The 27,238-nt window shown below is 48.7% G+C and overlaps 1 protein-coding gene across 1 annotated transcript in view; it reads right to left on the reverse strand.

The window, feature by feature from the left end:
* LOC146194401 (solute carrier family 22 member 7-like) overlaps positions 1–26,463 on the reverse strand; it is a 46,639-nt gene extending 20,176 nt beyond the window's left edge. The window contains exons 1-2 of the mRNA XM_084596549.1: positions 26,451–26,463; positions 24,102–24,169 (exon numbers count right to left, since the gene is read on the reverse strand). Of these exons, the coding sequence (XP_084452675.1) occupies positions 24,102–24,169; positions 26,451–26,463 (81 nt within the window). The remainder of the gene's footprint in view (positions 1–24,101; positions 24,170–26,450) is intronic.
* Positions 26,464–27,238: the final 775 nt, after the last annotated feature.

Raw genomic sequence — 27,238 nt, forward strand, 5'->3', positions numbered from 1 at the left:
GGGGTCAAAAGCAGACGGAGATTCTCTGGACATTTTCTTCACTGGCAAGACGCACAAGCTGGACTGTCCGCTACGTGCGATAGTGTCCGAAAGAGACAGTTGGCAGCGTTCCGTTAGCTACTTCCTTAAATGCCACCTCAACCAAGTTCTCGGATATGATCCGTTCCTCATCCGTAGCTCCAAGGACCTGGTACTGGCTCTGGAACAGGGAAGGCCTTCCGCTTCCACAGCTATTTCTGTTGATGTACAAGATCTTTTTTATTCGGTACCGCATGAGGGAATGAACACTGCTGTGAGGGATAATATTGAAGAGTATGGTGAACTAGGTTTCCGTAATATGGCTGGCATCAGTACTGAGAATTGTTTAGAGCTTTTACAGTTTTACTTGAGTTCCACAGCGACCTTTTAAGACGGACGCTTTTATGTTCAAAAGTCCAGAATTTGCATTGGGTCTTCAGTGGCTCTAGTGCTGTGCGACGTTTTTATGGCTTTTTTAAACAGACGCCTAGAAAACGAGCTTTCAAAGCACCCTGTATCACGTGTATTTCGTTATGTAGATGACTTTCTAGTGTTTTTAGACCTCGTTCCTCGTGTTAGTGACAGCGCTGTCACTAACATTATTAACGCCTTCTCCTCAGGGGGGCAATGCTTGATCTTTACTCATGGATTGACAAGGAACAACCGTATTCAGTTTTCAGACATAGATCTCCTCTTCACTGATGACCACGTTTGCTGGTCGCATAGCCCAATGTCTAACAAAAGTCTACTACCCTTTAAAAGTGCTCATGGAAAGCTAGTAAAACGTGGCATCATCATGTCTGCCTGCCTATCTGCCCTGCAGAAATCCTGTACCCACACCATTTCATCCAGTTTTCAGAGTCAAGTTGATCGCCTTATTTCTGCGGACTATCCCCGTCATCTCCTCCTCAGCACCCGCGAAAGCCTGCTCCAAAGGCTAAAATCGTCACCTGAAAAAGAAAAAGGATGCTCGGAATCCAAGCCTCCGTTTGTCATGCCATATTTTCATTGCCTTTCCAATAACATCAAGAAGGTAGCGGAAAGGTATGGGATTCGCGTTGTTCTTTCGGCGCCCTGCTATCTGAAAAAAGTGTGCCCTCTACTGACTGGTACGAGAAAGGAATCAACCACTTGCATAAACCACCGGAGCAAGTTCACAAAATGTGTTTCCGCAGTTATTTATGAAATTCCTCTGTCATGCAGTCGTTCCTACATAGGCCAGACTGGCCGCTGTTTTAATGAGCGCGCCTTGGAACATAGGCGATCCATCAGCAGCGGCACTGGCAGCAATCTACCCCACGGCCGGTCTCGAGGGAGAGAGCGCGCGCTCTTTCTTACGGCCTTCTCAATCGCCGCGTGAACAATGGGAACTTTTCTCCTTGAGTCACGCTCTCCGCCGCCGCAAGAGGCGCGACCTGCTCACTGTTCGCTCCGCATCTGCTTCAGTGGCGGCGGGTGGCTTTTTCCTGGTTTTGCGATGTCGCCCGCGGGTTTCGTGGTGAGTCCAGCCCCTAAATGAAAGATTACAGAAGGTAGACGCTGCAGCGGCATCCTGTCAGCGTGCTACACACGTGAATGGAGTCTTTATATTAAAAAACACTGTCGCTCAGCAAACGCTCGACAAGCATATGACACGTATTGCGGCATGGTATCTACTTTTGTTCATTTTAATCTGAATTTTTGCCCAAGCCTGTACAAGAAGATGAATAAAAAAAGTGAATGAGCAGTGATCACATCGCAGCTTCTTCAAGGCAAACATAACAGCAACAATGGCAAAACCGTCTTTCAGCGCTAGATGAGAAACCATCGAGGTAACACCGAAGATGAAAATAATTTTATAAAAATGTAATGTAAGTTGCACAATGCTTACTTGACATAAAATATTAGTAATATAACGTCGGAGTAAACGCTTTTAAGCTTTGTTTTCAATTTTGCTATAATTTATAGACCAGCAAATGTTTTGTTGTATTATAAACTTTATTTTATTTTGAAAATAAACGTTGGTTTAATGAAATGTTTACATGATATCATGATAATTTCATGAAAAAAAAACAGAAAATTTATTTCAAGCACTAATTCCTAGCAATATTTTCTTTCTTTTTCTAGTATGTTTTTGAACTATAATAGTTCCTTGTAACTATCTGTGCAGTAATGCCTGCCTTAAAGAGCAGTCGCTGCCCCATTATTTTGGTAGACTGCTTTGCTTATTACACATTCGCCACTGTTACTCAAGGGACACTCCTCAATAATGGATATAAAAGCTTTTCTCTGTGCTATTTACTCAGAGGTGACTATAGGAGTTGTATGTCGCGCTGTATTGCGCGCCTAGGCACCTAGTGTCGACACCGACGAAATCATTTCAGCTCTGCCGCAATCAGTAACCGAGGAACTGAAAGAAGTCATGGTATCTCCTGTCATCCCATTACCCACTGTCACATATTCTGGTTTAGCTTACGTCGCTGGATACATTGTGAAGTTAATCAGTGACTTCGGGTGTGACGCTTGTGCTATCCTTCTTGAAACTAGCGAAAGAAGCAGCCCCATGTACACTATTCTGCGAGGACAAGATTCTAGCGGACTGCATTATCCAAAGCCAGAGTTTGTAGCTCTCTTGGACAAGGTTGTGTCTTTTTTTGAAAAAGCTGTCGTGCACCTACCACACACAAATGTCCTTGAAGTCCTTCAAATCTTAATCCAGCCAGCACTTGAGAACTCACCTTTGCTGAGTTGCCCGGAAGGCATTGACAATAGCCAAGGTCCGCTCCTTTAATATGTGAGAAATTTCTCAGACTCCTTCTTGTCAATTATGCTAAGAAGGTGACAGACAGAAACGAAAGGCCAGCTCCTTATGTGCACAAACCGTCCAGAAAGATTTTGAAACTTTAATTTTCTAGCCGCATGTACCGTTTTGATGAATGAGTGCAATGTGTTAACTTTGAAGGATATTTTTTTCATTTATGCATATCTGTTTATGCCCATTTCCTTGATTAAATGTTGTGGTTTTTTTTTATCACTGGTATTAAACTGACTACGACTGTCTACGTGTGCGTCAGTCGCGAGACTACGTATACATCTGCTGTCTTTCAACCCGCTCTTTTCAATTATGCATATCTGTTTATGCCCATTTCCTTGATTAAATGTTTTTTTATCACTGGTATTAAACTGACTACGCCTGTCTACGTGTGCGTCAGTCCCGAGACTACGTATACATCTGCTGTCTTTCAACCTACTGATTTGTTTTAAACGAAGCTAGAACAGCCCACTTCACTAGACAACTGAAATTTTAGCTGTATGCGTAAATTTTTGTTCCTTACTCTGAATCTGAGACGTGGTATGAATTTTCATCAGTGCCTCTTTTGCTCTAAACGAAAACGGCAGCGGTTGACAGAATACTTGGAATATCCACCGAACAGTTTGCCATGCACTAGCGTAAGGTAGCGCTATACCTGCTTACAGCTTTCAAAGGCACGCTGCATAAAATGGTACATATAGTTTTGTGAAAAATTTAGGGGCAAAAAGTGTTGATGTAAGTGCACCCGAAACTTCATTCGACCGTGCGCGACAGCACTGACGAAAACGCGCGCTCTCGCGCGCACGCGCATTATTGACTATTTTATTGTTCATACACGATAAATCAGACGCTGATTACGGCTTCTTCCAATAAGCCATAAGGGGTGAAATATCAGGACCTGCCGGTTGCAACCGATGCGGGCGGAGCGAAGAGCGAGCGCGCGTTTCCCTTGCGCGTGAACGGCTGTAGCAAAGGAGCAGCAGTGGGGCGGTGGCGACCCCACCGAGGCGCGGCGGGCGGTGGAAACAGACCCCATTGGAGAGGCCGTAAGAGAAGAGAGAAACGCGCTCTCCCTCGAGACCGGCCGTGTCTACCCTTGCATTGTGAGAGCTGCGGCACAAAAAATTGTTCTCCTTTCCTGGAAAAAACAAAGTTCCTTTCTAAGGCTAAAACAAAACCGAAAGAGAAGTTATCGAGGCTTTTTTCATCTCAAAAATCGGCGATAAGTGTGTTAGCACGCTTTTTTATCTTTTTCAAGGCAAGAGATTGACTTCTTAGGTGGTCACATCCGAGCTTTCCATGGGTCGTAACCACACGTGGTCTTGTTGACACTGTCATTGCCATGCGCACGTTGCTTTTTCTTGTCTCCGTTTTTTTTTGTGATAACCTTTATAAGCATTCTGCTTTCGCTAAATAAAGTCAATTAGAAGTCTGCGCTTTGTGTGTGTGTATTCGTGCCTTCTTGTCCCGTTGCCTTCGCGCAGTTCTGTTTTCTATAGGCATGTTTCACTATTGTCGATGATGTTAAATTCGAGCACCACCTGTCGGAAGAGCCAAAATGCTTTCTCCGAAGTAGCAAAACTTTGCCCTTCCGAACAGCAGAGTCGGCGCTCCTGTCTATCTTACCCCTGAGCCAGGCTCAACAGCACAGCTTAACAAAGGATTACAAAGATTTCGTTTGCATAATCGAGTTCAGCCTAACTAAGCCGCAACTAGTTTTTGTTTCGTTCATTTTTCAGCTATTTTACATCCGCTTTGCTATCCTTCACCTCCTGCGACGCTGAATAGCAGTCCTTCTGTCCGATTTCTGTGGTATTCGTTATGCGACCAAGCTAGCCACTTGAACGGGGAAAAAACTATAGGTGGTTTTAGGCACATGCACTTGTAGGCGTAAGAGCAATACAACAAAGCCTTGCAACTAGTTTCCGAAGAAGGACCTCAACTTTATTTTTATTCGGCTCGACTTACTATACTAAAAACTGGGAAACAAATAATATTGCTACGCGGCCGAATGAACTTCCCGATCGTGGACGAGGAAGTTTACTGATGTTGATGAGTACGTGGCATGATGATGGGCGTTTCTGGATGCTTGAAGAAGAAGAAGAAGGAAGAATAGAACGGCTTGCAGGGACGATAATTCCCGATGAACCTTGGCCCAGGACACTCTCGGGCCACACGTTTCCACGACTCGATGGCGGAGGCCAAGGCACGCAGCGCATGGCATAGGCAGGGGAGGATGTATTGAGGTGTAGCGGTGTTTTGGATCGGGGGGGGTCTTCGGTCGGTATATCTGGTCAATGGGGTCACCGAAGCGTGGCCTTATGGTAAATAAAGAAAAAAAAGAAGCGTGGCCTTGTGGTAGAGCATCCGCCTCGTGTTCGGGAGATGCCAGGATCGATCCCTGGGGTCGCCGGGTACCCACCGGCTTTTCTATGGGTACAACCTTTCCCCCGACCTGGTGCTCGACTCTTTGGGGTGAACTTTTTGGGAAAGGGCCATATAATGGGGCTTTTGCAGCAGAAGGCGGACTTATTGTTGTCCGATGGCGGAACTGATCACTGCCACATCGGAGCATCGGAACAACAATCGGAGCTCTGCAGCACATCAGCTATGGCATGTCTCCACTGGGACCCCGTCTTTCTCGTGCAGATCCTGCTTCTGGCCCCTGTACTGCCTTCATGCGCTGCCAGCGAATTGAATGCCGTGGAAGCCAGCTTGCCACCCCAGAGTGAAAGTTTCCCGGACAAGTTCTGCCAGGTGACAAGCGGATCAAGCTTCGTCAAGGAACAGCACATGCTGCAACGTCAGTGTCCCGTCCTCTCGGAGCCTCCGCTCCCCCCACTGTGCGCATGTCCCGAGAACGGCTTTTCGTCATCTCGTCACCAATGGCGCTCCATGCGCCGCATAAAAGCTGCTCTCCGCCGGTCATCCCTTCCAGTGGTCTTGGGAGCACATCAGCTATCGCATGTCTTCACTCGGGCCCCGTCTTTTTAGTGCATGCTGATAAAAAGGCATTAATTGCGCCATATTTGCGCGGCCGACCGGCCATCGTGCCTTACTAGTACTGCCGAGCCCACATTGCTGTTGTGCGATTGCTTTGGACTGCGGTCGCATTCTTTTCAATGTACTATTGCAATCTGGCGATACTAAAGAAAACCGCGGTCCCAATACCCGCTCTAGTGCTACTAACGAGGCATCTCCTGTACAATCATCTGCTTCTGAAGGGTGCCGGTAACTAATTGTAGCCCTTGATGAGATAAAATCTAGTCAGTCAAATTTGTTAAATGAAATAAGATCCATAGAAGTATAACTTGCAGAGAACGATAAAAAATTCACAGATATACAAGGAAGGTTAACAACAATTGAAAAGGAATGTACCGCATTGAATCAAATCAAGGAAAGTGTCAACGTTGTCCAACAGCTCCTCGCGAACTACTCAGAGCAGATTGCCGCTTTGACAAGCGCCTTAACGACGCTGAAGATAGGGCGCGCCGACAAAGCCTGGTGTTTTTTCGGGCTGACCGACGCCGTAGGCGAAACATGGGTGCAGTTCGAGAAAAAGAGCACCAAATTTTGCTCCACGCAGTTGAACTCTATCCAGCCACGCGATATCGAACGTGCACAGTGGCTAGGACAGTATCAAGACGGCAGCAAATGACCTGTAATTATCAGGTTTGCCCACTTCAAAGATGAAGAGTCAGTTCTTAAGGTTGCTAAAAACTGCAAGGGATCTGGCGTTAGCATCTCCAAATATTTCTGCCCTCGATCTCGCTCCGCCCGAGAACGCCTTCTACAATTTGCAAAATCCGAAAATGCTACCTACAAACTCCGGTACGATGTCCTCAAAATTGGAGACAAAGCTTATAAGTTCGATCATAAAAGCCAGAAAAGGTTAGAACGTTTACCACAGCAAGCCGCATCAGCTCAACCTGAGAACTGCGGCCGCATCTCATTTCTTTTTACTAACGTCCGAAGCCTCCTGCCGAAGAGTGATGCACTAAACAGCCCTATCAGCACATCCCACGCAAACTTAATAGTACTAACGGAAACCTGGTTGAACGCATCAGATTCCGACATTTTTAGATGCGACCGCTTCGACTGGAGAGGCGGTGGCGTCCTTGCTCATCACACACTGCAGTGCACTCGTGTCCGAATAAATTCTCCGCTGGAAATTCTTTTCATTAGATGCAATGCCGCGCATCCACATCGGTGTTTTCTACCACCTCCAGACACAACTAATACTTTTGTTTCCGAGTTTCACGAGGCCCTGCATGCTGTAACGTCCGAATTTCCAAACGCACCCATCCTCATGTTTGGTTACTTCAACTTTCCGTCAATATCTGGTCCGATCTCGCAGCTAGAGCCTCGAAGCAAACCACTAAAAGTCATTTCGTTCACACGTGTTTAACATTTTGATTATCACATGTGATCAATTCACCAACTAGAAACACCGCGCGCATTTCTAACATACTTGATCTCATAATAACATCACATCCCGATAATATCTCTCCCCTCAGCTACATTGACGCCGCCAGCGACCACATGGTAAACCACGGAAAATTTAACTGCATGCGCAAACGTCCGAACGCTAGAGCTAAAACAATATCATTATACGATAACGGTGATTACGTATCTATCAACACTGAGCTCAAACAATGCTGCGACATGTTTCTTTCTGAGTTTAAAGAACGTTCAGTCGAAGTAAACTGGTCAATGTTTAAAACTAAAATGCAGTACCTAATCAAAAAGTACATACCTGTGAAAATTATTCGCAACCCTCCTTTATCACCATGGTTTACATCATCTCTTAAACGATTAAAAAACAAAACAAAACGATACTTCAGAGCGCATAATCTACTAACACTACATGTGCATGGTAGAAGTATCATTCTAAATTAAAACGTTTTTCTCGTTCCTAGTGAGTCTAAACGATTATTCTTTTCATCGACACTACCTTTACTAATCCGCAACAACCCTAAACAGCTCTGAAGGATTATTAACCCAAAACGTTCGAATATACGCTTGTTCTTAACTAACGAATCAGGTATTGCTTTATCTGATTGCGACATTACTGAGGCCCTCAATCGTGCATTCATTGCGGTTTTCACTCGAGAGACTAACGCAAACGTCCCTCCCTTTCCCATTTTAACTCATCCGAACATGACGGACTTCACGTTTACACCTCATGGCATCGCAAGAATTATCGACTTCTTGAAGCTCACATCATCGGCAGGTGTTGAACACTAAACATATAACTAGCATAATCCTAACACGCAGTTTTCAGTAGTCTTTAATATCTGGCACAGTCCCTGAAGACTGGAGAGTGGGCAAGATCGTTCCAGTTGCGACGAAGGGCTCAGGTAACACTTTTCGCCCCAATTCTCTCACAAGCTTATGTTCTAAAATCATGGAACACGTTATTTACTCTCATGTCATCCACTTTCTAACATCCATCAAATTTTTCCATCCAAATCAGCACGGTTTTCAGAAAGGCCTTTCTGGTGACACAAAACTTGCATTGTTTTTAAACGACATTATTTCCAACTTGGACCTTAATATTCCTACTGATGCAATCTTCTTAGATTTCTAAAAAGCGTTTGATAAGGTTCCGCACAAGCTACTATTACTAAAACTGTCAAGAATTGGCTTAAACGCACCTGTATTTAATTGGACCGAAGATTTCCTTACTAACCGCTCCCAGTAACAACAATGTCAGCGACGCCGCGGGAAATATCGATGATAGCAAAAGGAAGGAGGAGGTTACGGCGAGAAGCGAACATGGGAGAAGGCGCAAAAAGAACTGTCGAGTCTAAGGAAAAGGGTACACACACGGGAACAATCACAGCACAGTTGGGCGGAATGTCGGTGTCGTCGGCGACAAGTTTGGCGCAAGAAAACGACGGCGCATCGTCAAGAACCGCATCACAGAGCGCAAAGAAGGTGATGTGGGCGCGGGCGCAGTCAATAACAGCATTGTGGCGGACAGGAAATCCCAGCCAAGAATTACGTCATCAAGCCCTAAAAACTCGACGATGTATAAGACATCCGCGATAACGACACGCGCTGTGCAAGCAGCAGACGGACGAACGGAATCGGCGCTGGCGGTGCGAAGAGAGAGTCCAGAAGGCGGGGTGGTGACTTTATGAAGCGATCGGCAAAAACTTTCGCTAAATACGGAGAGTGGCCCCTGTATATCGACGACTGCAAGCGTACGAACACCATCAACAAAACTTTCGAGAACGTTCGGCGGAGACAGACGAGGACCTGTGGTAGGCGAAATGTGCTCAGTTCGTGCCCCAGGAACTGCGCTGCTAGTTTTCCGAGTCTTGTGTCGCGCTGCGGCATCGCATTGGCGACAAGGACCGACGGCGAGGGGACAGCGAACGGTGCAATGGAATGTGCTGGCGGCCCGACGAGTTGTGCGGCTGCCCTGGAGGTGTCACCGGAGGTGGGCGCAAGGTGTCGTACTGATAATTGCAGTCAGTCATAGTGCGTGCAGAGGCAGAGCGCAGAGTACGACGGCACAGGCGGTTGACGTGGCCTCGAATACCGCATGCATAGCAAATAGGCCGGTTGTCATTCGTGCGCCAAGGATTGTAGGGAGGCGTCGTAGATCGGAACCGTGGGGCGACCGACGGTGGCGCCATAGTCGGCACGTACGCAAAGGACTGTGGCGGCAGTGGGCGGGCGGTAACTTGTGCATACGTGGGAGCCATCTGTACTTGGACAGGTAGAGGCGGCACGACAACAGGGGGGCTGTAACTTAATGGTGCAGCAAGAGTTGTGGGCTGCAGTGCAACAGGGCCGGCATGAGGTGTGACAGGCGCTGGCTGGCCAAAACTGGGAAGGGCATCGGCAACCTCCTGCGTGATGGTGTGTCGGATAGAAGGGGTAAGCAGCTGGGCTGTAGATGACGGGCGTGGGCCAGACAAAAGCCCAAGCCGTCGAGAGACCTCATCTCGAACGAAGTCTTTGATGTGAGTTAAAAGGTCGCTGCTCACATCCAGGCCAGAGATGGACGCAGCAGGTGCGGGAGGGCGACGAGTGCAGAGGCGTTGCTTGAGCAGCTCGTCGAAACTTTGGTAAAGACTGTATACTGAAACCACCGTGGTTGGGCTCTTTGCCCACAGCATGTGAAATGCATCGGCATCAATGCCCTTCATTATGTTTTATCTTTTTAGCCTCATCCATAGACGGGTCGACACGCTTGCACAAATCCACGACGTCTTTAATGTAACTTGTGAAGGTTTCACCTTCATGTTAGACTCGTACGCGCAATGCTTCTTCAGCGCGTAGTTTCCGCACTGTGGGACGACCGAAAACGTCCGTGAACTTTGCCTTGAAGGTAGCCCAAGTTGACATGTCGGCCTCATGATTTTGGTACCATAGGTAAGCAACGTCACTCAGGTAGAAGATGACGTTGTTGATCTTCATGCGGTCATCCCAGTTGTTATGGCGACTCACTCGCTCGTACGAAGCCAACCAATCTTCAACGTCCTGGTCGCCATGCCCGCTGAAAACTGCGGGGTCTCGCAAGCCGAACCACGAGATTGACTGCGAAGGGGCTGCCACTGGCTGTTGGCCTACCTCGTTTGTCGCCATAGGTATCGTACGTCTGCGGAGCTCCACGGTGATCTTGAGTCTTACCCCGGCACTTTCTACGAAATGAATAGGGATTTATTGGGGGTTATTCAGAGGACTGGAGACGGCAACCGGTGACACACGAAGATCGTAGAGTAAGGCACAATCTCGTCCGAACAAGACGCAGTGACCGATTTATTTCGCTTAGTGAAGCTATCGAATAAAAATGTAGGTGTCTAAGCATGGCTTGAGCCTAGTGATAGAGCGAAGACTGTGAGTGTTGCAGCGATAGCCTCTGTAACACCGGCTTTGCAATCCGCGGTCTTTTAATAATTTTCATTAAAATTGTTTCACAGGAAAGGAAAGACCCAGTATCTGTCGTCACAGATCTTCTGTGGACGCCTGAACCGGCACTGCCTGAACCGGCACTGCATGACACCTGTTTATGTTTTTGATCTTCACAGTCGGTCAAGGTCAAATTTCTTTCCATGCTAATGGTTTGGAAACCTGGCGCGGTGAAGCCTTCACTTCAAATTATGAAAAGACCTCGGATTGAAAAGGTGGTACTACAGAAGCTATCGCTGCAACAAACAGCTTTCGCTCTGTCGCTAGATTCCAGCCATGCTTAAACACCAACAATTTTGAAGCGATAGCTTCATTAGGCAAAATAAATCAAGGTCGCTTTGTGCTTCCGATGGCTTTGAAACATTTTCGAGGTCAAGTTGGAACTTACGCCACAACCACTTTGGGTAGTTATGCTTCTACCAAAGGTCAAGGTCAACGTCAACTGATGTGGGAAGTAGCTTCCAAGGTGGGCCGATTCTTTCGCACATTTTTGAGGCTTTGAAGAACTTCGCAAGCCACGGGGGACACTAGGCCTAGTTAGGCCTAGGCAAACAAAGGCACCCCCGGCCGTTTAGAAGCTCGACGAAAATAATGGAAACCGCGGAGGGAACGAGCATAGACCTTGCGGAGCTGAAAGAACCTGGCCAGTGGTTTATTGCTAAGAAAAGAGGAAAGGCGGTGCCACTTGAGAACGGGGAACCGATGATCAAGGGAGAGAGCGAGCCGCGTCCAAGCTCGCCGGAAAGAGATTGGCAGCAAAGTCGGTTGAAAGGCAATCGATCAAGATACCCGACGGAACTGACAAAATAATTCTCCGCCCACTGGGAGAAGTCAGCCGCCTACTTAAGTACGGCAACATTGAACTTGCGGAGTTGATCGCTCGCACCGCGAATATAAACATCAGAGAGGCCGCGGAAGACACCTTCTCGGTCAACACAAAACAGCAGTCTATCCTCATCGCAACAGAGTGAAGAACGGAAAAAGAAAATACGTCGCACTACGCGTCCTCGAATTCGAGGGCCAGAAAATTGAAATCATGGCGTACGTCGCTATGCCCGAAGACTGCGGTAAGGGGGTGGTACACGACATTCCCCTTCGCATCACTGAGGAAGAAATAGTGCAACGGCTACGCACGATCAAAGGCAGCCCCCCCGGGCTAGGAGCCAGGCGCCTGGGCAGGAGCTCAACCACCGTGCTCATACTGTTTGAAAAACCAGAGGTTCCGAGGTGGGTGAAACTCTCACTTACATGGCAAAGATGTGTATTATGTAAAAAGAAATACAAGGTTTGCAACGCATGCGGGCGCCTAGGGCACCGCGAAGATGTCTGCCCAGATCCGAATAACGCTAAGTGCAGAGGATGCGGAGAAGAGCGCCCAGATCAGGGACACACCTGCGAAATAAAATGTCAGCTGTGCGGTAAAGATCATCCGTTTGGCGACAAGAAGTGCAGAGAACTCTACAGGACTCCCTACCAGACCAAAAAACGTCAATGGGAGCAGAAAATTGCCGAACAGCAGCAGCAGCAGCACAACGAGCAGCAGCAATATCCCAACACCACACCTGAGAGCGGCCGCAGAGGACGCTCGAAATTCAGAAGAGACCACCGTGACCAACACGGATATTCTCAAGACAGGGACGGAGGCTTCCGGGCGCAGAGCGGGGACTTCCCGCAGCTGGAGGACGCCAACCGACATCACCGTTCAAGCTCCCGCAGCAGCAGGGAGCGGTCCGGATCCAAGTCCAGGTCGTGGTCCAAATCCAGAGTCACGGCTAACTCCAGGGACCCAAGGAACCCGTCGGTCACCCAAAAGCGAAGCCCGAGCGGGGACAGTAAAACCGTGAGTTTCAGCAGTGGGGTTCCCCAGGCTAAACATGAAGAAAACAAAGAAAAAGATAAAGAAATAGAAAAGTTAAGAAAGGAAGTTGAGGAACTGAGGGAGATAATTAAGAAACTCCCCCAGGACCTCCACCAATCCAAATCACACACAAATTCCGGGGCTCCCCCGCCTCCACAGGCTCCACAGGAAACAAGTAGCCAAACCGACACCTCCACCTGCGACGCCAAAGGTGCTAACACCACCCGCGGCGTCAGACACGGAGGAGGACGCAATGATCACTGAACAGTGCAGGCCACCTCCCCCGCAGAAACGAAGAGGCGGGGAAACGTACCCGCTGGCGGCAATAGAGCGTAGACTAGACGCCAAATACGGGGCGAGACTCGAGCGGCTCTAGACAGGCATGACGCACATCATAGGCGCCCTAAACCGAATTCAGGAACAATCTAAACAAACAAACCCGGCTCTTGCTGCTATGGCAGAAAGGCAAACAATGAGAGAAGGTATACTTAACCAATTCCAACATGGGCAAAACGCAGCCAAAGATTAATTCGACGGTATGGCAGTGGAACTGCCGAGGATTCCCGCGCAAGCGAGCGTTAGTGCAACAACATCTCGAGCAAATAGTTGAAAAACCTCTAGCCGTAGCCCAACAGGAAACTGGCAAAGGAGTAATTAAATTATCAGGATATCAAGCGTTTCCTAGTGGACGGGGAGAAAAATCCCGGGTCACTACATTTGTCAAAAGGAACGTAGCGGTGATCGAACATGAAATTAGTTCTCGCGGCATTGAGGCGGTTTTCGTTGAAATCATCACGGGCAGGAAGAAGGAACCCAGTATTTTCGTCCTAAACATATATAGCTCTCCTCAGCAGCGCAAAGTTAGGTTCAAGACATTATTTCGCAAAGCAATAAAGGCAGCCGGAGCTAACCCCCTGGTAATTGTAGGAGACTTCTACGCCTGCCACTAAGAGTGGGGATATAATAGGCAAGATCCGAAGGGCAGGCGGTTATGGGAAGATTTTCACGAATTAAACCTCACCCTGCAGACAGACTCTGGCTGCCCGACCAGGGTGGGAAACAGTGTGAGCAAAGACGCAACCCCAGACTTAACATTCACCAAAAACATAGAGGACCTTAGGTGGAAGAACACAGAGCTCAACTTTGGAAGCGATCATTACGTCCTCGAAATAACGCTTAAACGGGGAGTCAAAGTAAGACGAGAAAAGATCATCAGCGCAATCGAATGGGAAAAATTCAGACAAATTAGGGAATCTGCAAACATGGACGAAAATATCGAAAATATCGACAATTGGGCAGAAGCTCTCATGCACCACGTTAAATCCGCTATCATTACCCTAGAGGGGGACGATGCACCGAAAACAGTCGACAGGAAACTCCTACATATGTGGGAAGCAAAAAAAGGTATGGAAAGACGCCTCCGGTGTCAGAGATGGAACCGAAACCTAAGGCGAAAAATAGCCAGGCACAATAAGGAAATTGAGGATTATGCAATTAAACTCTGCGAGCAAAACTGGTGTAACAGGTGCGATGAAATGGAGGGCAACATGAGCCTTTTAAAGATGTGAAGCCTGTTACGATATCTTCTTGATCTCGACAGTTCGAAAACACAGTCAAACACAACAATAGCAAAGGCAAGACACGCGTTCGAGGGGACTGACGTGGAACTAATAACTAAACTCGTAGACACATATGTCGGCGATACAACATCCCTCCCTCTTGGGCAATACGCGGGCCCATCGAACGAGGCCCTCGACGCGCCCATCTCAGAAGCGGAAGTTAGAGCCGAAATCCTGAGCATAAAGACGCGATCAGCTCCCGGCCCCGATGGAATAACAAATAAAATGCTACGAAACCTAGACGACGCTTCCATAACGGCACTCACCAACTACATGCAAGAAGTATGGAGTAGCGGTCGTCTTCCCCAGCAGTGGAAAACTGCAAACGTTGTGCTAATTCCAAAACCTGGCAAGCCCCCGAAATTGGAAAACCTCAGACCTATTTCTCTAACGTCATGCATTTGAAAGCTTATGGGACGCGTAATCCAAACAAGGCTGACTAATTTCATGGAGAAAAACGACCTGTGGCCGCACGAGATGGTCGGGTTCCGACCGGGCCTGTGCACACAGGATGTAATGCTCCGATTACAACATGACATAATTGACTCAAAATCCAGAGACGCGAAGGTAATTCTAGCACTAGATCTAACAAAAGCATTTGACAACGTAAAACACCAGGCAATTCTCGCGGGACTACAGGAATTAGGAGTCAGCGAGAGGACATATAATTACGTAATGGATTTCCTGACAAACAGAACGTTGAAACTATAGTTTCAGGACCTAGAATCCCCAACTGTCCATCTGGGAAGTAAAGGAACTCCTCAAGGCTCGGTGCTCTCCCCCTTCCTTTTTAACGTGGTGATGAGAAGCCTTTCTGCCGCTCTTAAAGTCATAAAAGACCTGAAGTTCAGCATTTACGCCGATGACGTTAATAATCTGGATGAACAATGGCAGCGATTGCAGCATAGAGGAACGCTTACATGCGGCGGCGGACACCATTGTGTCCTACGCGGCCGAAAGGGGTCTTTCGTGTTCTCCGCAAAAATTCGGACTTTTCATATATAATCCAAAATCAATGAGGTGCAAGGGCGACTTTAACGTAGAAATTAAGGTCGACGGCAAAACCGTACGAAGAGTCCAGCAAATCAGAATCCTCGGACTTTTTATTCAAGAGGACGGGTATAACGACGGAACGATAAAAAAACTCACTACCTACGCGACGCAAGTAACAGGGATATTTAGGAGGATTGCATTCAAAGGCAGAGGCCTCAAAGACAGAAGCCTCTTGAGACTGATGCAGGCGTACATAATAAGTCGAATATGCTATGCCACACCGTTCCTCAACATCAGGACCAATGAAAAAAATAAGATAGACGCACTCATCAGGCGTGGCGTCAAGAGGGCGCTGGGTCTACCCATGTCCTCTTCTACGGAGCGCCTGATAGAAATGGGAGTGCACAATAGCTGCACGGAACTTGCTGAAGCGGTGAGAATCGCCCATTATGAAAGATTAAGTAGGTCGAGCACGGGTCAATCCATCTTAGAATGGTTGGGTCGAAAAATAGGGGCACAGCCGACAAGGTTGCCCTATCACAACAATGTCGCGAGAACATCATTGTCCGTCCTCTCCCCAGCAACATGCACCCAGAATACCACAAGGAGAGACGGGAGAAGAGAGAGCAGAAGCACTGGTTAAAAATGCAAAAGAATTCAGAGTAAAAGAAGTTGCCTACGTAGACGCTGTAAGCGGCCGATCAGGGGCGGCAGTCGCCACGGTAGACGATGGTAGCGGCGCACCAGTCGTCTCCGCCACCACCCGAAGCAGAAACATAGACACGGCTGAAGAGGTCGCATAAGCGCTCGCTTGCGTCGGAACGAAGGCTAGATTGATCTTTAGCGACAGTAAAACTGCTCTCTGGAATATCGGAAAAGGCAGGGTCTCACAAGAAGCCGCCCGAATTCTAAAAGCTGCAACTAAAATCGATCGCAAAATCACCCTAATTTGGGTCCCAGCACACACGTCCGTCCCCAGCAACGAGGCGGCCCATGATTTAGCCCGAGATCTCTACTTCCGGGCAAACGCGGAGCCGCCCGACTGCCAGGCGATGGACGAACGTTTGCATACCTATAAAGAAATAATCGAAAATTATAGATTAGGAAGACGTCTGATGCTGCCACCGGATCCTAGCTTAAATAATAAAGAGGCAATAGCCTGGCGGGGATTACAAGCCGGAAATTTTCCGAACCCTGTCTGGTTGTTTCACACCCAGATAGATGAGAGAAAAAACGATAAATGTAAAGCCTGCGAAGCGAGGGGGACCCTCGACCATATTGCCACCTGACGGTTCGAGGTAGCGCTAAAACGACAAAGAAGTTGGAGACTCTCGCGCGCTTCGGCTTGTTAACCCTTGTGGACTCTTGAGCTTGTGTCTTCGTGCTACCGTTTCTCGGGAACCTCTCTCTCGACTGTGTGTATCTGCCCCTGTTGCCGATACCCCTAAATCCCTGTCTTCGTGACAGTTTTGGTGGAGGTGCTGGGTAATTGTCCTCTCAATGTCGCACACCCCTCCGCGAACCAACGACACCGAGCTTTTGCCTGTGGACACGCCAGTTCATCGCGTCAGCCGGAGGAACCTGGGCCTTCCTCCCGAACACGGGCCCTTGGAGTCCACTTCAACAACGAGCCTCCGGCCAGCCACGCAAAGCACTACGACAGTCATGCAAGGTACTCCTGTTTACGTTCAAAACCCCCGAGTGCCGAAATCGTTCCATGGCACTGCGCATGAAGACGTTCAGGATTGGCTAACTCAGTTCGAACGAGTCGCATCCTTTAATCAGTGGGACGACAGCTTAAAGCTACGGAACGCCATTTTCTGCCTGGAAGACCATGCTTTGACATGGTATGAGAACCGAGAAGGCACGATAACATCATGGCCTCAGTTCCGCCGTCTTATCGAAGAGGCGTATATCAGCCTTGATAAGCGCGAACGAGCAGAACGTGCTCTACAATCTCGAAAACAGATGCCAAACGAGTCCGTCATGATGTATGTTGAGGACATGAGGAAACTATTTCGACGTGCGGATCCCAACATGTCTGAAGAGAGAAAGCTGCGCCACCTCATGCATGGGGTTAAAGAACAGCTTTTTGCTGGTCTTGTACGTAGCCCACCAACTACAGTTACCTCATTTTTAACAGAGGCGGTCACCATGGAAAAGATCCTACACCAGCGCCGCTCGGCGGTCTACGACAGCCCAATCCTCGCTACGACTGCTGCCGAGCCTCTTACAGCTGCTGTAAGAAATACTGAACAGCTCCGAGATCTTATTCGTGCGATTGTACGCGAGGAACTGCAGAAGGTTTGTGGCACGTTCCAACCCAGGGGTGATTCTCTCGCACATATGATCCGTGAAGAGATTCAGCAAGTCACGCAGCCATCTCTGCATGTTGCTGAAGCTCAAAGTACCCCTGTTCCTGATTATTCTCGTCCGACTTACGCTGACGTTCTCCGACGCCCAGTTCCCGTCCAGGCTCCGTTGTCTACGTTACCACCAACCCAGTGCATGCCCGTCCAGGAGACAATGCAATACATTCCTGTACAGCAGCCTACGCGGTACGTGCGGCCACCGCGATCAAACTTTCGACGAACGGACGTCTGGCAGGCACCTCGGAGCCGCCGCCTTTGCTACCACTGTGGGGAACCTGGTCACATTTTCCGGTGGTGCCCTTATCGGGAACTCGGACAGGAGGGCTTTTACACCAACGCACCTAGACGCACGTTCGGACAACTACCTCGTGACATTGGAGACAACCTCGCACAAGAGAGCCTCCGGATGGCGCGCCGACAATCCAGGTCTCCATCCCCACGTCGGCAAACCGCTTCAACAACTGGCAACTTCCCGCGAGCACCACCTGGTCGCTCGCCAAGCCCCCACCGGGAAAACTGAGTAGAGCGACCTCCGGGGGCGGGGCCGCTAAATGTCAGCACAAAGAAGTCCCCCCAATGAGAACAGATATGGATTTTGGAGCAGAAACGACAGCATTTGGTTCACGAGGCCGGCTATCGCTGGACATCCCTGTGTGCATCGATGGTCATAATGTCAGCGCTTTAGTGGATACCGGAGCAGACTTTTCGATTTTGAGTGGGAAACTGGCAGCGACCCTTAGGAAGGTTATGACACCATGGTGTAGCACACAAATACGCACGGCTGGGGGGCATGTAATTACTCCTATTGGACAGTGCACGGCTAGAATCCAGATTCGTACTTCAACGTTCGTTGTCAGCTGCGTCGTTCTCCAGGAATGTTCTCGTGATTTGATTCTCGGTGTGGATTTCCTGCGGGAATATGGCGCCATCATCGATCTCCGACAGCGAACGGTCTCGTTCTCAACGGAGAAAGCGGCTGCCAGCCCCACCGATGGCCAACGTACGTGCGCCCTACGGGTTTCAGCCGAGTGTGTTTCAGTGCCTCCCCGCTCCAGCGTGTTTGTGAGTGTTGTGTGCGACGGGCTTCGTGACGGGCCGATAATAGCTGAAAGCAACCGTTCTCTTTTATTTTCTCATGGCATCTGTGCAGCTCGAAGCTTAATTATTCTCAGCAATGGTCACTCTGAGCTTCTCGTCACGAACTTCACGAATGAATCTCGCCACCTCTATCGCTCTACTGCCATCGCTTTCGGCGAACTGTTAAATGAAGTTTCTGAATGTTTTGCGTTTGACGTTATCGATACTCCCAGTGTTCTAGACCGCATCGATGTTAGCAGTGACCTTTCTTTCTGTCAACAACGCGCCCTGCGTGCCTTACTGCTGGAGTACGCCCCGTGCTTTGCCTCATCATCGAAAGTCCGGCAAACTTCTATCGCCAAGCATCGCATCATAACGTCTGACGATGCCCGACCTATTCGACAGCAGCCGTACCGTATTTCGGCCAAAGAACGTGAGGCAATTCGGACACAAGTCCAGGAAATGCTTAATGATGATGTTATTCAGCCGTCTAAAAGTCCGTGGTCGTCGCCCGTCGTGTTGGTTAAGAAAAAGGATGGCACGCTGCGTTTTTGCGTTGATTACAGGAAACTGAATGACATCACAAAAAAAGATGTATATCCGTTGCCCCGTATCGACGATTCACTCGATCGACTTCGCAACGCCAAGTTCTTTTCCTCAATTGATTTAAAAAGTGGTTATTGGCAGATAGAAGTGGATGAGCGCGATCGGGAAAAGACTGCCTTTGTGACACCCGATGGCTTATATGAATTTAAAGTATTGCCTTTCGGTCTGTGTTCAGCGCCAGCGACGTTCCAGAGAATGATGGACACCGTACTTGCTGGTCTTAAATGGCAAACCTGTTTGGTTTATTTGGACGACGTCATCGTGTTTTCAGAAACGTTTGACCAACATCTTAAGCGGCTGCGAACGGTATTGGACGCTCTTCGCTCGGCCGATTTGACACTCAAACCGGAAAAATGTCACTTTGGATATCAGCAGCTAAAATTTCTCGGTCATGTGGTTAGCGCTGACGGTGTCCGGCCTGACCCTGATAAAACAGCCGCTGTAGCCAATTTTCCCATCCCTACCACGAAGAAAACAGTCCGACGTTTCTTGGGCCTGTGTGCGTACTATCGCCGTTTCATTGCCGATTTTGCCAAGATTGCAGAACCTTTGACGCGCCTGACACGTGATGACGTCCCGTATGTCTGGTCTTCCGAGCAGCAGGAGGCATTCACCGAGCTGCGCCAACGGCTGCACAACCCTCCCGTTCTTGCACACTTCGATGAGGACGCTGCCACCGAAATTCACACCGACGCCAGCAATGTCGGTATGGGTGCTGTTCTGGTCCAGCACCAGCAAGGCGAGGAAAAAGTGATCGCTTATGCCAGCCGCACCCTTTCTCGGGCAGAATCAAACTATTCAACTTCTGAAAAGGAGTGTCTCGCCGTCGTTTGGGCCACAATGAAATTCCGACCTTACCTCTACGGCCGTAAATTTAAAGTTGTGACAGACCATCATGCTTTGTGTTGGCTAGCTAGTCTTCGAGATCCATCAGGACGTCTTGCACGGTGGAGCCTTCGTATGCAGGAGTTTGATTACTCTATCGTTTATAAATCCGGACGCAAACATGAAGATGCTGACACGCTGTCTCGATCACCCGTGGAGTTGGCCCATGACAGTACGGATGAAGACGCCCATTTTCTTGGCATTATCAGTTCCTCTGATTTAAAGGCCCGGCAACGGGCTGACCCAGACCTCAAAACTGTGATCGATCATCTGGAGGGTTTCGATTCTACAGTATCTCGACTGTTTGCTAAGAACTTGTCATCCTTCTGTACGCGCGACGGAATCCTCTACAAGAAAAGCGCCGGCAACAGTGACCGAGCCTATCTTCTAGTCATCCCTGAAGATCTCCGCGATGAAATCCTTCATGCTTGCCATGATGAACCCACCGCTGGACACTTGGGCTTTGCACGCACTCTAACGAGAGTGCGCCAGGCCTACTACTGGCCCAAACTTACCGCCACCGTTCATCGATATGTTAGAGGTTGCCGCGAGTGCCAGCGACGCAAGACACCGCCATTGAAGCCAGCGGGTTTCCTGCAGCCTATTCCCCCACCGCTAGTACCATTCGACCAAATTGGTATGGACTTTCTTGGCCCTTTTCCTCTATCGTCAGCTGGCAATAAGTGGATTATCGTGGCTACAGACTATCTGACACGTTACGCGGAAACTATGGCAGTGCCACGCGCAACATCCTCCGAAGTGGCACAATTTTTCATGACGCAGATTGTCCTCCGCCATGGCGCCCCTTCATACGTCATTACTGATCGTGGCAAGGCATTTACAGCGCGTCTTCTTGAAGAAGTTTTCCAACTAAGCCAGACACATCACCGAAAGACTACTGCTTACCATCCTCAGTCTAATGGCCTTACTGAGCGACTAAACAAAACAATAGCGGACATGCTCGCCATGTATGTCGATGTCCGGCATAAAACATGGGACGAGATATTGCCTTATGTCACATTTGCATATAACACGGCCGTCCAAGAAACAACTCGATTCACTCCGTTTCGCCTAGTATACGGACGCGATGTACAGACCATGCTCGACGCTATGCTGCCATGTGCGGCTGACGACCAGCTGCTTACCGCTGACGCAGAAGAATTCACCACCTACGCTGAGGAAGCTCGCCAACTCGCCCGTAATCACATTACAAAACAGCAAGCAACAGATGCACGCCGATATAACGACCGCCATCGCTATGTCGTGTTCCAGCCTGGTGACAAAGTCTGGGTGTGGACACCTGTCCGGCGCCCAGGCTTGTCGGAAAAACTTCTCAATCGTTACTTCGGACCTTACAGAGTGTTGCGTCGCCTCTCAGAAGTTACGTACGAGGTTATTCCAGACGGAACTGTACCGAGTTCTAGTCGTCAGTGCTCGTCTGACCTGGTGCATGTGCTTCGCATGAAGCCGTATTTTACCCGCTGAAAGTCATATTTGCCATCCGGAGCATTTTTTTTTCTGTGAACTTGCGGTTTTTTTTTTTCGAGGGGGGGAATAATGCCACCTGACGGTTCGAGGTAGCGCTAAAACGACAAAGAAGTTGGAGACTCTCGCGCGCTTCGGCTTGTTAACCCTTGTGGACTCTTGAGCTTGTGTCTTCGTGCTACCGTTTCTCGGGAACCTCTCTCTCGACTGTGTGTATCTGCCCCTGTTGCCGATACCCCTAAATCCCTGTCTTCGTGACAATATAATTTGGAAATGCCCTAAGTCTCCGGGCGCTAGGGACCACATTAAAAGTAGAGAAGCCTGGGTAACCCTGCTGCGAAGCGACGTCCCCGCTGACCAGCAGAAATCCGTCCGCCTGGCGGCTGAGGCCGCGAATAACCAATGTATATTCGCCAGTCCTTAGTCGCGGAGGTTCCAGCCCCCGTTCCTCAGGCCTGCGTGCCAGGAGCGGGGAGTAGGGGGCCTCCTAAATCGGTGGAAATTAGTTTTAATCAATCAATCAAGTAGCTTAACGCGTGAGCAGCTGCGTGGCGAGACACATGATCGCTGACGTAAATATCGAGTGCGCAGCCGCAGACTCTGAGTACGCCAAGTTCAAACCGAGACGAACTTCTTTAAGGAACGCTGGAGTTCCTTCCTAGACGTAACCATTGAAAAACCTTCGAACAAAAAGCTTTATCATGCGTAATCATGTTTAAGCTTTCGCTTCACACTAGGTTGAACCGAAGCTCAACCCCAGCCAAAGGTTTTTGTGTGACTGTGGCCTAACCAGCAAATTTTATTTGCCATTTCACCCGTGTTGTAATGCTGTCTATCTCTGCAGGACACTGTCATAAAAAATAAATCGTGCCGAGAACCTGCACATCCGACTATATGCAGGAACACGTGTCCCTGATGGTATGGTGGTGGTGACAAACTTTATTAAGATGAGCCTTAGCTGTGACATCCTAGGGATGGAATGGCTCTTGGGTGCGTGTCGTGGCCGGAAGGTGACGTTTCCTGGCGACTTCCAAAGCCGAGTCCACCAGCTGCCGTTGGGCAACCGGCTCAGAACTGGACGCCGCAGCCTCCCATCGCTCGAGGTTTGTGAGTTGCCATTCGGCAGGTGGAAGATGCTCAGGGGAAGAATAAAGAATGTGAGCAAAATCCGCTTTTGGAGCACCACAGAGGGTGCATTCTGGCGTGAACAGTCCCGGGTGAACAAGGGCGAGGTAGGCAGGGGAGAGGAAAGTGCGGGATTGTAGCTGGCGCTACGTCACCTGCTGCAATTTAGTGAGAGACTTGTGTGGAGGGGGATAGGCAAGACGTTGTTCGCGGTAATGCACAGTGATCTCGTGGTATGTGACCGTACGATCTCGAGCGTCACTCCAGGCGTCGGCGGCTCCTGCTCGGCTGACGAAACCTCGAGCAAAAGAATGAGCCGCCTCGTTACCTGGGTGGCCGGCATGGGCTGAGACCCAGAGAAGCTGAATAGGTCGGATAGGAACGGGAGATTGGCTGAGAAGCTGGAACGTGGGTTCGGAAACACGTCCTTTCGCAAAGTTTCGGATGGCTGTCTTCGAATCAGTAAAAATGAGGGTCGCCGATGTAGTAGAGATTGCTAAGGCTACTGCCGTCTCCTCCGCTTCCGCGGAAGTGGAAGCGATGACAGTACCTGCGGTAAGAAGGGTGGAGGAGTTTGACACTACAGCTAGGGCGAAGGCGGGAGAAGATGTGTAAGAGGCAGCATCGACGTAGACGGTCTCCGACTCTGTGCCATAGTGTTTGTGTAGGGCGGCAGCCCGAGCAGCACGACGAGCCACGGGATGTTCGGGGTGCATGTTCTTGGGTAGGGGGTGAATGGTAAGGAGTTCTCGTGTGTGACGTGGGAGGGAGAAGGTGTGGGCGCAACATCCAGGGGGACGTAGACCGATAGCGTCAAGAATGTGACGGCCGGCTAAGTTGGAGGAGAGCCGATCAAGTTGGGCAGACCGATGAGCCTCGATGAGTTCGGCGAGGGTATTGTGTACGCCCATCTTAAGAAGACGTTCATTCGACGTGTGGCGGGGAAGGTTGAGGGCCGTCTTGTACGCCTGGCGGATAAGGCAGTTGACCTTGTTCTCCTCTACTCGAGAGAGGAAGAGGTATGGTAATGAATAGACTACCCGACTAAGAACGAAAGCCTGGATCAGGCGACGGAGGTCGTGTTCCCGCATGCCACTGTGTTTATTAGCGATTCGTCTAATCAGGCAGACTACTTGTTGAACAGTAACACTGAGCTTGGTGATCGTGGCAGTGTTCTTGCCATTATTCTGAAGAATCATCCCCAGGATGCGAACTCTCTCCACCTCCGGGATTCGGACGGCGCGAATAGTGACCTCGATTCTAGGTGGGGAAGCTTAGTCGATTCTCGCTCTATGCGGGTGAAGCACCAAAAGTTCAGATTTGGTGGGTGAGCATGCAAGACCGACCCTCTGAGCATGAGAGGTCACCACATCTGCGCCAGCCTGCAGTCTCTCTTCAATGGTTCCCACATTACCTGTGGAGGTCCACAGGGTGATGTCGTCAGCATATAGAGAGTGCGACAGGCCGGGAATGGCTGACAGAGCCTTTGTCATTGGGATGAGAGTAATATTAAACAGAAGCGGAGAGAGCACAGATCCCTGAGGCGTGCCTCGGTTACCAAGGGTAAAGACAGGGGAGCAGAGGGAGCCAAATGCGATTTCAGCTGTGCGTTGGCGAAGAGAGGCTGAGATGTATTGATGAATATGATGGCCGACATGTAGGGATGACAGAGCGTCCAAAATGGCCGAATGGTGTACATTGTCGAATGCTTTTTCCAGGTCGAGGGCAAGCACCGCGCGCGTGCGTTTTCTGTTGCGGGGGTGAATGATGTCTACTGAGATATGCAGCATGATATCTTGAGATATGCACGACCCACACTTTGCCACATCACATGTAGTGGTCAGAAACCAGTTGCAGTACTCCTAATATACAACACTCCGCCGCAGCGGAGGGAAGTTGCGCTGCCCAGCTGAGAATCAGAAGTCCAAGTTTTGATAACTGAACGTGCTATCAGGGCAGCGAAGGCTGCGGGAATCCACAAGCTCCACGTGAGTTTTTGGAGCACATAACTGTTTACACACACACGCGCGAGCACGTGCACAAGACGTAGTACGCACACACACACGCGCGCGCACACCCGCACGCACGCACGAACACACTCGCTCTCTCTGCCGGCGAACTTCAGTGCACGTGGTTTCGTACTTGCGAGACAACTATCCAGGCTTTTCCTGCTTTACTTTGGCCGATGTTTCCCTTTTTGAGATTGCAATATCTTATGCAAGAAGGCAACTACCGTGACATTCCTGAATTTCTTTCTGGTATCTGTTTTTCTCGCTTTTCATCTTGCTGTTATGTTTCGTTGTCATACCTGTGCAAGCAATCCGCTACTGGGTTCCTTGCGTTTCTCAGACGGGATCCAAAGGTCTTGGATCGAAGATGCGATTCTCGTATCATCCTGCCTTGTTATCTAAAAAGGGCTACCCTAATTGGCGGCTGTGCCAACTCTTTCGAGCCTCGTGGTAGTTTAACGCTAAGAGGACCACCGACTACTCAATTTATTTATTTATTTATTTATTTATTTATTTATTTATTTATTTATTTATTTATTTATTTATTTATTTATTTATTTATTTATTTATTTATTTATTTATTTATTTATTTATTTATTTATTTATTTATTTATTTATTTATTGTTTCCTCAAGGGTCCACAGGGGACATTACATGAGGGGTGGGCAAACAAAAAGTTAATACGAACACAATGCCGTACCATGGCTCTTGCCAACTACCGCCGGCTATAGACACGCTGCAGATTTTTCCTTCTCAATGGACATTTTGTAGAGCGCAGCCACAGCACTGTCGCTTTAGGCAAACGGGTAGAAGAGAGCGAAAAGAAAGCACTCATTCATGATTCTTTAGTTCAAATCAAGACTGAACTGTCAAATGGCACAGCATAAGATATAGACAGCAAAATGAAAAACTAACTGCCTATCATATATAGAGTCAAAGTACACACCGAGTAAGCAATTAGTGCCCGCTAGAAGCTTTGTGATGGTGTCGCGCACTAAGAAAATGTAATCGAACAATGCGATCGCGACTTTCACTAAGCAGCCACAATTAAGCGTTCTATGCACAGCAATTTTTACTGCAGTATATAGTATCGAGGGTGCTTCAGCAAACACTTTAAAATTTCTAAATATAGTAAGTAAAAAAAAGGAAAATAAATATCTGCGTGAATAAATTTTCAGGAGCGGAGGACATTTTTGCTACATAACTATTTTAATTGTACAGCTAAATAACCAACTCACTAATCGCGGTATGGTGGCTAGTACCAAAAGCGAGTTACAAGCCGTGAACGAGGCGATCCTATACCTGCTTTTAAAAAGCAAGAAACCCCCATTTTTTTAACGCTTTTCAGCCTGAGGAAATTAGATTCCTTTTTCCGTGTGCAATCGTACCTGAGTCCAAGAAATCCGCAGGAAGCTCTAGAGCAACCACGTGTTTACAAAAAAAAAAAAAAAAAGAGGGCGCTCGCAACACCGCTCAATCTTAGGGGTGAAAAGTCGGCTTAGCGGCTGTAATAATACTTTTAAGCGAAAATTTTTAAAGCAGTCTTCTGATTTCGCGGGGCACCTGATATCATTTTTTGGTACAGTGCAACCACAGAAATCCCACGGAGTACTTTTAAAACACCATGAGACGCGTGGGGGCGCGAGTACAGAGATAGATCCATCATGCACATGTAACCACAACTCACCTTGCCCCGCCATGGTGGCGCAGTGGTTAAGCAGCCCTACGATACTTAGTTGTGGTACCCGGATATGGATCCGACCGCCGGCGGTTGCGTTTCGATGGAAGCGTTTCGTAAAATAACCCCAATTGCTCGAAATTTCTTCAGCCCTCTGCTATCATAACCACAGTCGCTTTGAGACGTTAAAATATCATTAACCAATTAAGACAAACAACTTACCGCAATATTTTTCTCACTTCGCAGAGTACCAGCGAAGTCTGACGGTCATTAAAGGTGGGATAGTTCTTTGAATCAATCTGTAGCAAAGTATGCTATCTTATTCCGGAGGCAATCTATATTTAAAACGCAGCTAAATGTAAGTGTTTTGAAGCCATACATAGCGCGAAAAGGCTCGCTATCCGCTATGCGCTACCCATCGCGCAAGAATCACGTTTAGTCTGATATGGTACCGCATTTACTGAATGTGCTTATCAATACCGATCATTCAATGTATACGAAGCCTAAAAAAGCTACACAAAAAAGGGAATACATGTCAGGCGCTATGCCAAACGAACGACATGGAACGGCGACTGCAGTGCATGACTGCGCAGACAACGCTAGCGTCCGCGAACGAGACTTGTGTGAATAGACGGAGAGTTTTGACAGTCTGCCGCTGCGCGCGGTTTATTTACATGCTGAGTGGACACTGGCTTCAGCTTAAGAGTTTATAGCGTTCGAGCGCCAGTATTTAATGCAGATTGTAGCCTGTGCGGCAGCATGTCGGAGAACACGAGAAGTTGTCGAGACTGCGAGAA

The sequence above is a fragment of the Amblyomma maculatum genome, chromosome 3, assembly GCF_055883805.1.
Source record: "Amblyomma maculatum isolate TAMU_Amacu chromosome 3, ASM5588380v1, whole genome shotgun sequence".
Classification (NCBI taxonomy): Eukaryota; Metazoa; Arthropoda; class Arachnida; order Ixodida; family Ixodidae; genus Amblyomma; species Amblyomma maculatum.